At 35.9% G+C, this 13950-nt stretch overlaps 3 protein-coding genes across 21 annotated transcripts in view; 2 read left to right on the top strand and 1 right to left on the bottom strand.

The window, feature by feature from the left end:
• The first annotated feature begins 619 nt into the window (after positions 1–619).
• Positions 620–2598, top strand: Pex5 (Peroxin 5). Its single transcript, XM_053769977.2, has one exon. It carries the CDS (start codon positions 863–865, stop codon positions 2450–2452), a length of 1590 nt encoding a protein of 529 aa, XP_053625952.1. The 5' UTR covers positions 620–862; the 3' UTR covers positions 2453–2598.
• On the bottom strand, positions 2435–4865 carry LOC128683897 (uncharacterized protein). The gene is made up of 4 exons (XM_053769975.2): positions 4262–4865; positions 3996–4183; positions 3572–3805; positions 2435–3467 (listed from the first exon to the last, which is right to left on the bottom strand). Exons 1-4 carry the CDS (start codon positions 4740–4742, stop codon positions 2610–2612), a joined length of 1761 nt encoding a protein of 586 aa, XP_053625950.1. The 5' UTR covers positions 4743–4865; the 3' UTR covers positions 2435–2609.
• Positions 4866–5337: 472 nt separating this feature from the next.
• l(1)G0196 (lethal (1) G0196) overlaps positions 5338–13950 on the top strand; it is a 29412-nt gene continuing 20799 nt past the window's right edge. For 6 of the 19 annotated variants that reach the window (XM_053769967.2, XM_053769963.2, XM_053769957.2 and 3 more), the window contains exons 1-7: positions 6110–6317; positions 7561–7740; positions 9933–10073; positions 10390–10480; positions 11309–11463; positions 12077–12164; positions 12799–13003. In XM_053769967.2, the coding sequence (XP_053625942.1) occupies positions 6207–6317; positions 7561–7740; positions 9933–10073; positions 10390–10480; positions 11309–11463; positions 12077–12164; positions 12799–13003 (971 nt within the window). In that variant the 5' untranslated portion in view covers positions 6110–6206. Of the gene's footprint in view, positions 5651–5836; positions 6073–6108; positions 6318–7560; positions 7741–9932; positions 10074–10389; positions 10481–11308; positions 11464–12076; positions 12165–12798; positions 13004–13950 lie in introns of those variants that run through there. The other 13 variants (XM_053769974.2, XM_053769964.2, XM_053769958.2 and 10 more) reach the window with 8 other exon arrangements.

Genomic DNA, 13950 nt, shown 5'->3' with positions numbered 1-13950 from the left:
GTACATAAACATTGCCAATGGAGGCAAAAATCGCCAATTTTCAATATTGTTGCAGATTTACGACCAAAAATACCTTTTACGCAATCGTGGTGCAAGTTTAAAGGAAAAAGGAAGGATTTAGTGGATTATCGTGAAAATAATAACACTATTTTAGGTTATGTTCTGCATTATTTGGTCAACTGTGGTCATAAACTGATATTTATAAACTTGATTTTTACTGAAGATCTTACCTGCATGAAGTCAATATTTTAATAAGTCTTCTCGTGTGAAGTGTTCCGAGCTTTTTCGACCGTTTACTGGCTCGAAAATTTTACAGCGTGAGGCGTATCCCATAGTTTTCGATTTTCCCTATATTTCGGCACCAGAATATGTTACATTGTTGTATATTTTCATATACGAATGCTTACATAATGAAAGGATTAATAAAGTACTAAAATAAACGTTTAAATCGACATAGCAAAAGGCGGCAAAACTTTTGTGTACCTAACATACAGTGTTGTACTCTGGCGGGATAAATGTGTAATACTCACTATTTCCATAGAGTCTTTGTGTCAAAGGAAGTATCTATGCCTTTTTTGCCATAAGCCCGTTTGTCACTGTCAGTCAGCCTGTCTGCTTGCGTCAACTGTTTGTTTTGATTTTGTTTTGTACAAAGTTCATGTTCTGCGATTGCGCTTCCGATGACTCCGATGTTTAATTGATTTTGTTCTATACCACTAAATAAAGGCCAACCTTTGAACTATACGAGGTATCTATCTAATCATAATTTTAAATTGGTGATAAATATTCCAATTTCAACTATTATTCAACACCCATTGGAGTTAAATAAAATCTTTATTCTTGAAGGACAGTCTACAATAAAATGTCTCTAAACAGACTTGTTGGTGGTGATTGCGGTGGCAATAATTCTTTGGTTCAGTTATCTAATATCGTCGGTCGAGATGTGTCTATTCAGCAGCCAGTATCTCAGGCCGATAAATTCGTTCAAGAATTCTTGGGCCAAAACTCACAAGTGCCCCAAACATTCAATATGAATGCATTGCTCAACAATATTACAGAATTGGATAATGTGAACAAAAATATACCAACCCATCTTCCCCATCAAGTACCGATGACGAGTAGTCAGCGAAACATTCCATGGCAACCTGGGCCATCTACTTCATTCATGCCTCAACAAGGAATGATGAGAACATATTTTATGCCACAAAAACCAATTATACAGCAACAGCCTGGTGTTAAAATCGAATACTTAGAAGAATCAGAGTTATCAAATGATGATGTGAAAGCTAAAGCTAAGGAATATGTGCAGAATGTTGAAGATGATGATGAATTAGCCTACAATCAGTTCATGTCATTTATGAAGAAAATCAGTGCAGGCGAGTTAAATTTAGGAGATAATGTTGAAAGTGAACAAAGAAGAGCGACTAGAGAAGAAATACTAGATGAAATGGCTGAAAAGTACAAAGATGAGTGGGCTAAATTAAGTGAAACTGGAGACTATTGGAATTCAGACTTTACCGGTATTCCGAAAGAATATACTTTCACCGAAGGTAATATCATGTTAGAAAACAAGAATGCATTGGAATTGGGGAAGGAAAAACTTAAATTGGGAGATGTTCCGGGAGCAGTTCTTTGTTTTGAGGCAGCAACCCAGCAGACACCAGACTCTGCAGAAGCATGGTTCCTATTAGGCACTACACAGGCAGAGAATGAGCAGGATCCTGCTGCCATTGTTGCTCTAAAAAAATCATTAGAAATAGATCCTAGGCAGCTTGAGGGTTATATTACTTTGGCAGCTGCATATACTAATGAAAATCTGCCTAAATTTGCATATTTATCATTATTGGATTGGTTAAAAGCCAGCCCTAAGTACAGTGACCTTGTCCCACGGGATGTGGATCCTATGCCATTAGTATTGTCATCATTGGAGACACTTGTTAAATCCTTGTATTTGAAAGCAGTTCAGTTAAACCCGTCTGAAATAGATCCAGATGTTCAGAATGCATTGGGAGTAATATTTAACCTCAATCAACAGTTTGATAAAGCAGTAGATTGTTTTAAAACTGCCTTGATGGTGGCCAGTGATAATGCTAAATTGTGGAACAGATTGGGAGCAACTTTGGCAAATAGTGAAAGGTCTGAAGAAGCTGTGGATGCTTACCATCAAGCTTTAGAATTGGAGCCTGGATTTATAAGAGCTCGTTATAATGTTGGCATCACATGTATGAACCTTGGAGCTCACAAACAGGCTGCAGAGCATTTCTTGGTGGCGTTAAATCAGCAGAATAAATCAAAGAATTTGATCCCTAATGAATCAGGTATTGATAACAGCTCTACTACAATTTGGACAACACTTAGGATGGTATGTTCCTTCATGGGAGAACATGATGTTGCGAAGCTAGTAGATGAGAGGAATTTGTCTGAATTGAATAAATTTTTTGACATAGAATAATTTATTGTAACTGTGATAAGACTATTACAATTAAGTTATTGTTTTTGTACATTATGGTATTTGTTATGAATTAGTTTGATATAATTGGGGTAAAAAATTATGGATTAATGTATGGTATAATTATATAATATACATTTATGTGCCTACTTTTTTATTTCTATTTAGTATGTAAAAAACTACAATCAGTGCTGTCCAGTGGACAGCCTTGTGGATGATTATTGTAAAACCAACATTGTTTCTGATGTATCTTCAATTTAGCTTTGTTTTTACTTGTCTTATTTTGGTTTACTTCCTTCACAGTCTTTGGGTACCTCAGCTGTATTGCTCCACTTTGTATTTTGAATATATGATGGTTGTTCTTAAGAAGTGTCTGCAATCCACCACATTCTGATTTCAAGGCATTTAATTTGTCATGTGGAAGTAGAGACACAATCTCTTTTATCTCAACTGTTTTCCCTGGATTCCAATCACTTTTGATATCTATCCCTTCAAGTAAGTAATTAGTGACACTATCTACAATTGATTCTATTATAGATTTATCTACTTGTGTGCAATTGCGTACTCTTTCTACACTTTCTCTTGGTTTAAAATCCTTTACCCAAGACTGATCTTCACTATATGTTGATGAGTTTGTTTCTTTTTGTAGCAAATTTTTGATATTCCTACAGTACTCCGTATAGCTTGCTTCACCATGTGTTCTGCTGTGGCCAACCAAACAAATTCGCTTAGTGCTAGGAATTTTCAACCTGTCCATATTAGTTATGAACCCACAGGTCTCACATAACTCTTTGATGTACTCCAGATATTCTGTGTATTGACTTTTAGATGAATTTCTTCTTTGATATTTAGACCCATCAAAATTGTAAGCACAACAGGGTAATAAAAAGAAATTACATTTGTATGAGCTTCTTGCTGCTATGACTGGTATCCAGGGAGTCAACTCATCTGAGTGATTACCAATAATCCAGTCAGTCTCAGGAAACAAGTTTGCATCTGAAGGTATTATTGTCCTTTCCTGTAAATGGTTATTTTTCATAATTGGTTATATAGGTACATAGTACATAAAGATTAGTCATAATGCATTGCCATAATAAAATATATACCTATATTAAAAATTACCTGTAGTATCACATCATTTGAATATAATTCCCAAATTTGTCTTTTTCTCACATCTATACCCACACCTGTGTGGCCTTCTTTGGTCAAAATATAGACCAAAAGACCATTGCCACAACCTAAATCCACAAAATTAATTTTTGATCCCAATTCATTATCCCATAACACCAATAAGTAGGTGGCTATTGCCACATCTTCATAGACAAATTTGTTTGGGTCTGTACATTCAGGCCATATCTGTAATTTAAAAGAAAACCATTTATGTTAGCTTTTTGTGAATAGTATAATTTTAAGTGATTTTTATTATTTTTTATATACGGTCTACGTTTTTTATTGTTTCTGTCACAACACTGTCATGAGTAGGCCACAGAATCACAAAATAGTGAAGCTGTATTAAATTGATTTATGTAAATCTCAAAATGCTTACTTTGACCATTTCTTTCCCATATTTAATTTTGAGTTCATTATATTTCTGATAATATTTCTCATTGGAAACTAAGGATAATGATTCATTGCACAAATTGTTTCTTGTTTCCTCACATGACTCTTCTCCCCATTTTAGAAATCGACATAAAAAGTTGCTTACAAGCCATTTGTAAGTTTTTGTGGAATTGTCTGAAAATAGGTGAATTCTTTAAATATCTACAGTAAATAAAATTAGCTAGTTAATATTAAAAAATAGGGATATCTTACCACATATACTTTTAAAAATGAGATTATTATCAAGTAGCTGTAGTGAATAAGTAAAATCAGGGCATATTGTTTGACTGCATTTATCTGGCGTAACATTGTAAAATATAGCCATGTTTTCATTTTTATTCAAGCAAACTAATTGGAAAACATGTTTGAGAGTAAAAGATTTCGGAAGTAACTCAAGTAGAACAATTTCCAGGACATCATTAGCTGAATATGAGTTATCATCACATGTCCTTATTTTGAAATGTTTAATAACTTCAGCTATATAAACATCCTTGTTGTATTCTATGAAGTCCTTACAATAGACTGGCATATACCATATGTTACTCAAAGGCTTTCCGATACACTTAAACACCTCATTGCAACCCCAAATTCTTTTATTAATTACATGTGGTTTTGTAAGCAATATGTGAACGGATTTCCAAAAAGCTTGAGTGGTCATGGATGTGACAAAAGTTTCTGTATTTGGTTCAATCATCGCAGCTTGGTGATTATAAATCTTTAATTAATACCTACGAGGGAGGTTATATTTTTGTTTACGTTTCATTTCATTGTAATTTTTTTTTTTTTGTTTATTCCCTCGTTTTATTGAGGAGGCAAAGGGTACTAGCCCATACAGCCAAGTCTTTTGTATTGAATATGCCTTTCATTGTAAAGATTGACATTGACTTTTTTTTTTATGGCAAGGTGAGTGAATTTCAGTGAGACCCTATGACAATGCATCATTTTAGAAACTTTCGAGTGCAAAGACAAAATTCCTGAAATACTTAGGGGTGATCTCTACTGTACTGCCTGCTACTATGGCACAGTACATACATACAATACCTGTATGAGAAAACTTAAAATATCGTTGCGTCTATCTTCGTGCGCATCATCGTGGCAATCTATCGGTGCCCTGCACACACCGGGTTGGCGATTGTGATGTGGCAGGCTGGAACCGCAGGAATATAGTTAGTTGAGAAGGAGTTGAATCACGAACCGACCGACCCACAGATATAAAAACATACCGACCTTCCTGAAATCCTGATGAACGGATGATGGATGGATGAGATGGATGACATAACGACTGTCAATGTCATAGATAAAAAAAATTGCTTCACCGTGCCGAATCGAATGTAGGCTGAGCTGGTTATTTATTTGTAAACTTATAACACATTTACTATTTATTTTGATTATATAATTATTACTTTTATTCGTGTCTTTAAAACATAGAACTTATCTAATTTTATGACTAGTCTATACGAATGCAAATTCATCATTATATGTAAATTATAGGTAATGTCATACACTGAGCTTGAACATGGGTATCAAGGATTACGCCAAGCTTCTCGTCAGCCACAGTTTTACGTCGGAGACGACGGCAACCTTGTACCCATAAGGTCGCCGGTAAGTTCCCCAGTGTATTGATTAGCTTGTGTACAAAGACAAACTATATTCTAGCTTGACTGGAGACAAAGAAAAGGCCATTGAACTTTTATTTATTATTTACATAATACGTATGTACATGTTTAGTATTGATTATATACAGTGGCTATAACAGCCACGCGTTACGGAGCACTATTTTTAAATTCTCAACTACATAATAGTCTTAAAATAAACTCAAGGTTACAATAATCTTATGGCCAGTCAAATATTGTCTTACTCTACTTAAATATTTATCCATTTCCACTCCTAAGCTTAGTAAAGTAGTATGTTAGATATTTCTTACTTTCAATTGAATATTCTCTGTGGCATTTGCCACTTGTTTATTTGTATACACATACTTAAAATTTATATCTTCATGTGTACAGTGTACAATGACAAGTGAGGTAATGTAATATGTTAATTTATGTCAAGTTTATCTCAGTTATCAAGTGTAGTGGAGTGTCAGCCAATCACTTGCAAGGCTGTGTAGGTTGGTTATCAGTATTCTATCAGAATATAAGTGATAGGTAGTGTGCGAATGGAGTGGCAGTGGCTTAAGGATTGGTGGCGTCTGAAGAGATGGAGAAGCAAAAAAAAGAAGGAGCTTAGTGATGATGAGTTCTGTTATTGTGATGATTGTTTACCCGATGTGAGCTTTATCCAGATTTTATATGTCACCATTTTTTTTAAAGCTAGATAACAATAAATTCCCAGATTTCCCCATTTCGTTTTACACTAGAATATATTTATTTTTATTACTAAAAACCATACACCACTAAATGTTCTTTGCTGCCTTTCTCTGAGTTATTTTATTTACAATACAGACTAGAAATTTTGTCTCATTAATTTATTCTACCGCCCCAATTGTGAGAAATAACCTTTTTTCAAGATATTTTATCAGTAATGTTGTTGTGCATGAATTGCTATTATCTACTATGCCAAGATAGCAATCAAATTCTTATCATCAAAATATCCTCAATGGAAAATGATTACTTTGTCACTTGACAGAAGTGAATTTAGTATTTTCCTAAGATTTCCGGCAGAAACTGTTCACTTTTTGGGAATACATTAAGAAAATACTAGGAGTAACCTCACTGATACACTTGTATATTTAGCAGCAGGCTTATATAATCTATATGCTACCAGATTACAAACAAATCAAATCAGAAATTAATTTGTAATTAAACAGTGCTAAAATAAGTGCAAGAGTAGTAATTGGGTAATTTCTTTGGATAGGCGTAGAAAATTATTTTTAAAGTTTTTATCACTGCATGTTTGGTTTATATATTTTTTAATTCAGACTAACAAAAAAACCTGTTATTCTACAATCATAGGCAACTAGGATCTAGGGAGAATTTTATTCACAGTAAGTAGCTCTTATGGCTATACAGTCTGACACATCAACATACCCTATCATTGTAAAATCCCCCCTAATAGCATCAAATAGTTCCATAAATGGTAAATCAATGTGCGTTTAATTGTACACACATTTAGTGGACTCTGAAGTATCAACACAAACTAAACCAGTAATGTATGTTGATTCTCCATTAATTAATGGTCTATAGTGTATATTTGACATATAAATATTTAGAAGTGTGGAACATTTGGAAGCATGTGGGTGAAGGTGTGTGAAGGCTCCGCCAAATCCGCCCTTGGATTTGTGAAGCCATCAGCCAGCTGATAGGCAATAATGGCATTTCCAAGCAGGGTCGGCGTCAGGCAGGCGGCCGGTTATAAAATCACATCCTAATCTAAAAAAGATTATTTTTACGCCTTTGCGGCTTCACAACCCTGAACGAAACGGAGATGAGAGAGATGGATGTTTAACTTGAAGGGCTTTAGAGCGTCACCTGGTACCAGGAGAAACATTTAGAAGATACTACATGTTTCAGGGCGAGTTGGATCTGTGCGACACGTTGGACCCGCACTGCGATGGTGGCAAGAAAGTGGTGGTCGGCGTCTGCGCCATGGCCAAGAAGTCGCAGTCGAAGCCCATGAAGGAGATCCTCACGCGGCTCGACGAGTTCGAGTACATCAAGATGCTCGTCTTCCCTGAGGAGGTTATCCTTAAGGTTCTCTCGAATATCTAACCTCTATAGTGGAACAAAATATGCTTTGGCTTCGCAGTCGTTAATTGTCTTTAAGTAAGTTTGGTTGACATTGGTAATGCCGATAAAATGACGGTTTACACCAAATGGAGCACCAGACTTTATAGCGGATATTGAAGTCCATAATGTATTGAGAGGCCTGTGGTTTCCGCCCTAGAATAGGACCAACTTTTATCCTTACGTAGATATCAGGACATAAGTCTTGACAGCTACATTCCAATAGAAGGTTGACGTCAGGCAGGCGATGGGTCGTAAAAAAACCAGCCGAATTGTCAAAAAAAATATATACTACCCAGCAGGCAAACAGGTATGTGACCCATGCCCCTAATGGTTCATCACACCCTATCAACGTCTTCAGCACCAGGGATGCCACACGTTGCCTACCTTGTGGCCTAGGATCTTTTGCCACAGTGCCCTGTAATGGCGCCCTGACATGCTACTGAAATGTTCAATATTGGGTTTCGAGGCGTAACCAGTGACACGCTAGGATGAGAAAGAAAAAAAACCTCAATATTGTCTGGTACTCCATTTGGCGATCGTCATATACACCTTGTTAGAGGACAGTTGATTGACATTGTAACAATAATAATTAAGTTAAAATTTACCAGGATAATGTTTCATGATGCAACCAAAATGGCCTTCCATTATAAATTAGTTGTTCAATGTCGTCAACATCGCTAGTTTACCCTAGAAATCGTGTGACCATACAAATTATCTACTTACTAGTTGCGCCCTGGGGCTTCGCTCCCGTGGGAATTTCGCGATAAAAAGGTCAATATCTACTACAGTAGATTTTGCGTGAGAATAGAGTAAGAGTAACAAACGTTCACACATACATCCTCACCAACTTTCGCAATTAGATTAGATTTAGGATTCAGGTAAAAATATTCTTATTTGTGATAGGCCAACAAATAAAGGGTCATAAATAATTATTATATCGAGATTGCTCCAATAATAACTTAGTGCCTAAGGTCAAGCTTTATATTTTATTCAGAGTAAGAGTTTCAGCTTTTACCAGCACGTCAATTAGACTTCCACATACATATGTGTAAGGAAAATGATATATTTTTATGCTATTCTGACTATATATCTTGTGTTATCCAGTAGTCTATAAAAACCAAGTTTAATTGTATCTGGTTTTACCCTGTTTTAGGTCTGGATTACAATGAGATTACAAATTTTGTTTTTTGCACGGTTAATACAGTTAGTTTAGGCTCCATCCACATCATTTATGCCTTAGTTTACACGTGTGTTCACACGAAGTTCCGCCAAATATATGGACCTATTCATATTGAAAATCGCTTTTCCAGCTTACTTAAAGCCATTGTATTCTAAGACACAAAAACGTAGATTAAAGAGCAAAAATATTTTGTTTCACCAAATAATTTCACTTGTATTATAATCGCATCATTTGAACTAACACTATCAATCATTGTTTGCTGTATAAGTGTTAACAATACGACATTACAAAATATGATAGCTGTCATGTCTTTACTTCTGTTTCACGTGAAATCGATCATACTTGGACGCTTCAGTTGAATGGCTTCAATAACTTAGGCCTTGTACATACTGCGACGTCGTCAAATACAGTTTTTTTTAATGTGAAATACACACTCTACTTGTAACAATAAAGTAGCCTGTATCTACTCTACCAGTATATTAACATAGAAATCGAACCATTTTTGCCCATAAACATCCATACTTTTGCTCTTCTCATATTGGTACTTAGAAGTAGTAGGTGACATAAAATAAATTTTACACAATGCCAGAATTGATGAGGGTTAAAGTGGCTAGACAAAAGAACCATGCTTCTTCTTTAAAAATAAAAAATACAATTTTGAGGTTCGCCTATTTTAACGGCCGGCCGCCTGCCTGACGTCGACCCTTTTTGGGAATGCTGTTTTTGCCTCTCAAGTATCAACGCTTTTTATACCTTAATCGCCTTGTATCTCCTTCACGATGTGCTGGGGCGCTTATAAATGCCTTATAGACGTGGGTATCGAGTTACGTATCGGGCGATTATGGAGCGTTCACACTTATCCATTTAACAACTGTTTTGCTTTGCTTGAACATTCTGTAGATTTTGTGTGCACAGACGCGTTTTAGTGCCGGTCTTTATTTTAGTACATTATGTCTAATTGAAAGTATTATTTTAGCAACCAGTGGAGGAGTGGCCTATCTGCGACTGTCTAATTTCGTTTCACTCGAAGGGCTTCCCATTAGACAAAGCTATACAGTACGAGAAGTTAAGGAAACCGTATGTTATAAACAATCTACACATGCAGTATGATATTCAGGTAGGATTTCATATTTTCTCCTTTTAAATGTAATTAAGAGTCGTTTAATCAACACATGTGTAATTAATTAAATAATCATAATAATAATCACAAAAGAAATAAATTTCAAATTAAAAATCCCACCCTGAACCGTGCCCGGTTCAAAGTTTCCATGCTTGCTGTATCAAATAAATATCCTTAGAATCAGGTACCATGCAGTGCATTAGTCAAACGTCTAGTGAGAATTTAGCAAGAAAAAGAAAGAAGAGCCTTTCAGCAAGAAAAGCCTTTATTTTTATATTGAAGTGTTCTCATTTTTTGTGTCATATTTTTGTAGGATCGCAGGAAAGTGTACGCTATATTAGAGAGCGAGGGTATCGAGATACCGAGATATGCGGTGTTAGACAGAGATTCACCTGATCCAAAACGTAAGTACATAAGTCTTTATTTTATAGTATGAAGATTTATTGGATAATACGCGTGTGTGTAAATTATACAATAACATACAAAACCTTTTATTTTCTTAAAGCAATACTTAAAGAGACAAACTTGAAAATTGCAAATTAAGGGTATAGGCATTTGATAAGTGAAATGGCGCTCTGAATGTAACACTGTTGTAATGTTCATCCGAATGCTGGAATGATGACTGCGAAACCTTCTTTTATCTGAACCTGTTGGGATCCGTTTTTGCACATTTGTAACATCTTGTAATATCTGTAATCTAGTTCTTAATAAAATTACGTGTAAAAATGTTATTAGAATTGAGTTATTTTTATTATGAAGATTCAACAAGGTTTGTTCTGGGCCCTCGTCCTACTGGCTCTTGTACTTGTACCCCCATACCTTATCCACCAGAAACAGGAATCCTGAAGAAGGATTGCATAAGCTTGATAATATCATTTGGAATTAAGTAGAACTAGAATTAACTTCCTTTTCCTGCCGGTTGCCTGGAAGAGATCCTTCCATGGGGTAAGTCCGCCGTTGCTAGTGTTTTTTTTCTATTTCTTGTGTACTTATCTGTATTTTCTTATACAATAAAGTTATTTCAAATAAACAATTATTATTATAGAGAGGTAGCGTTTGTGAGTTCGTATGTTAGAGGCGGGTAATCTTCGAAACTACCGAATAGATTTCAAAAATTCTTTTACCATTAGAAAGGTACATTACCCAAGAATGCTATAGGCTATATTTTATCTCAAAATTCTCACGGGAGCGAAGCCCCGGGGCGCAGCTAGTAAGTGATAATTATGATGTAGACCATGAGCTGGTGGAGTCAGAGGACCACGTGGAAGTGAACGGCGTGGTGTTCAACAAGCCGTTCGTGGAGAAGCCGGTGTCGGCGGAGGACCACAACATCTACATCTACTACCCCACCTCCGCGGGCGGCGGCTCCCAGCGGCTCTTCAGGAAGGTCTGTATCTGTGTCGTTCGGCAGTTCGGCTGGGATGCCCAGGGTCCACGTAAAAACCGTTTATTTACAGATTCGGCTCATATTTTATGACTGGCTGGCCTGTCCATACGCTCAATTACATTGGAATAAAAAATTTAGTTAATGAATAACATCACTTACGAATTATTAGTGGGATTGGGGCAGTTCAGTTGTGGCTAACCTTTCACTACTTGAAGCGAGGGTGGTCCAGCGGTTAAGACGTCTGTAAACCGAAAGGTCCGAGGTTCCTACTCGCGCCACATGATTTTGTATACCAATCAGACTCATGTATATAAGTTTTCATAGACCACAACTTGGTTCCGGTGAAGGAAAACATCGTGAAGAAACCTGCACACTGGTTGACTTTGAGTGTGCATGCGATTGTGATACTAGACGCAGATGACAGTGGGTAGCCTATAAGTAATATCAGATGTCTTTAGGCGACTTTAATATAATCTGACACCAGTGTTAGCAGTAACACATAAAAAGATCAAAGAAGACTACTGAACTTTAGGAAAAATTAGGAAATTGTCCATAAACTGTAATATTAGTGATCGCTCTGAAACGTTTATAAATACAATTCATACTATTTCAGATTGGCAGTCGTAGCAGTATATATTCTCCTGAATCTCGTGTAAGAAAGACTGGATCTTTTATATATGAAGACTTTATGCCTACCGATGGTAAGTAACTTTTTCAAAACTTTAATTCAAACTTATCTATGTAACACTGGCTTTTGTAAAGGAAGAATTTTAGCACTGATTCAATTTTATAGCATAAGAATGATCTGTCAGCTAGTGTGTGAAAAGGATAAGTCAGTGGCAAACCACTCTATTAAATCCAAACCTAAAGATTTATAGACCTTGTGCAAAGCCGGGCTGGGTCGCCAGTTCATAATGAAGGCCGGTATAGTGACTACTACAAAGTTTATTGAGCCACAAAGCCAAACGAAGTGATAACAAAGTTTATTAATCCAAATTAAATAAATAAATATAAATATATTAGGACAAAACACATAGATTGAGTTAGCCCCAAAGTAAGTTCGAGACTTTGTTATGCGATACTAACTCAATGATACTCTATTTTATAACAAATACATATATAGATAAACATCCAAGACCCGGACCATTCAGAAAAAGATCATTTTCCATCATGACCCGACAGTGGATCGAACCCGGGAGCTCTCGGTTCAATGGCAAGCACTTTACTACCGCGCCACCGAGGTCGTTAAAACACAATTTAACACAAACACAAAAATTAACACAAACTAAACAGCAGCAGTGAATTTTATGATTGAATATAGTTTTTTGTTTTCAGGAACTGATGTAAAAGTGTACACTGTCGGACCTGACTACGCGCATGCGGAAGCGCGCAAGAGTCCAGCATTGGACGGCAAAGTGGAGAGGGACTCGGAGGGGAAAGAGATCAGATATCCTGTCATTTTGAGCAACCAGGAGAAACTCATATCTAGGAAAGTGTGTCTCGCCTTCAAGCAGACCGTGTGCGGATTCGATTTATTACGGTAAGACAACTAATTGGCTATTTTCCATCTAGTCAAATTATACACTATTTTCTAATGACAGAAACAAAATTTTATATGGAGTATGTAAAAAATATATTAAAGTAATAATTTTATTACATTAACGCAGGTTGTGGGAGTCTCCTTTTTATAAGCTTGTATAGCAGTGATATCCTATGACGTCACATTATTAGGGTCAAAAAGCATTCCTAATATACTCTAATTATATGATCAATTGAATGTGATTCCTGCGGAAAGTATTGTATTGTATATTGCCGGGACGTGCCTTGAGTATCTTAATAAAATACAAATCTATACTATTATTATAAAGAGCGGTAAAGGTTTGTGAGTTTGTGAGATTGTGAATTTGTGAGTTTGTATGTTTGAGGCGGGTAATCTCAGAAACTACCGGACCGACTTCAAAAATTCTTTCACCATTTTTAAGGTACATTATTCAAGATTACTATAGGCTATATCTTATCTCAAAATTCCCACGGGAGCGAAGCCCCGGGCAACATCTAGTAAATTATAATGTAGTAGTATTATAGTAAAGTATGTACTAATTTCGCAGTTTCTCAACATTTTCCAATGTTAATGGATAACATATTTTTTGCGTAGATGAAGAAATATTACCTAAGTACTCCTTTCACAGTTATTGTATGGGATATTTTAATGGATTGTACATATTTCTCGCATACAATATAGAGATACTGTTGTTAGTTTGTTCTTTTCTAGGAATTCCTTACTAGAATAGAACATTATCTGTTATATGTCTTAAACATCGTAGATAAAACAAACAAGGCATATACTAGACGCTTCTCGATACTGAGAGTAGTCCGATACAGTATGGACGCGATAACACGAACAAACAATTAGTTCATACTGACGTAATATGTAATGACTGTAATAGTCAATATTTAAGTCTCCTGACGCCGTAATCAACTAGTTCA

The sequence above is a fragment of the Plodia interpunctella genome, chromosome 3, assembly GCF_027563975.2.
Source record: "Plodia interpunctella isolate USDA-ARS_2022_Savannah chromosome 3, ilPloInte3.2, whole genome shotgun sequence".
Lineage (NCBI taxonomy): Eukaryota > Metazoa > Arthropoda > Insecta > Lepidoptera > Pyralidae > Plodia > Plodia interpunctella.
This window is presented reverse-complemented; position numbering and strand designations above follow the sequence as displayed.

Bases quoted from the DNA above. Each gene is read 5' to 3' on its own strand.
- Pex5 (XM_053769977.2), top strand. From the start codon at position 863: ATGTCTCTAAACAGACTTGTTGGTGGTGATTGCGGTGGCAATAATTCT.
- LOC128683897 (XM_053769975.2), bottom strand. From the start codon at position 4,742: ATGATTGAACCAAATACAGAAACTTTTGTCACATCCATGACCACTCAA. The intron at 4,184-4,261 runs GTAAGATATCCC...ACCTATTTTCAG, and splicing joins CATTTTTAAAAGTATATGTG to ACAATTCCACAAAAACTTAC. The intron at 3,468-3,571 runs GTAATTTTTAAT...AACCATTTACAG, and splicing joins CAAATGATGTGATACTACAG to GAAAGGACAATAATACCTTC.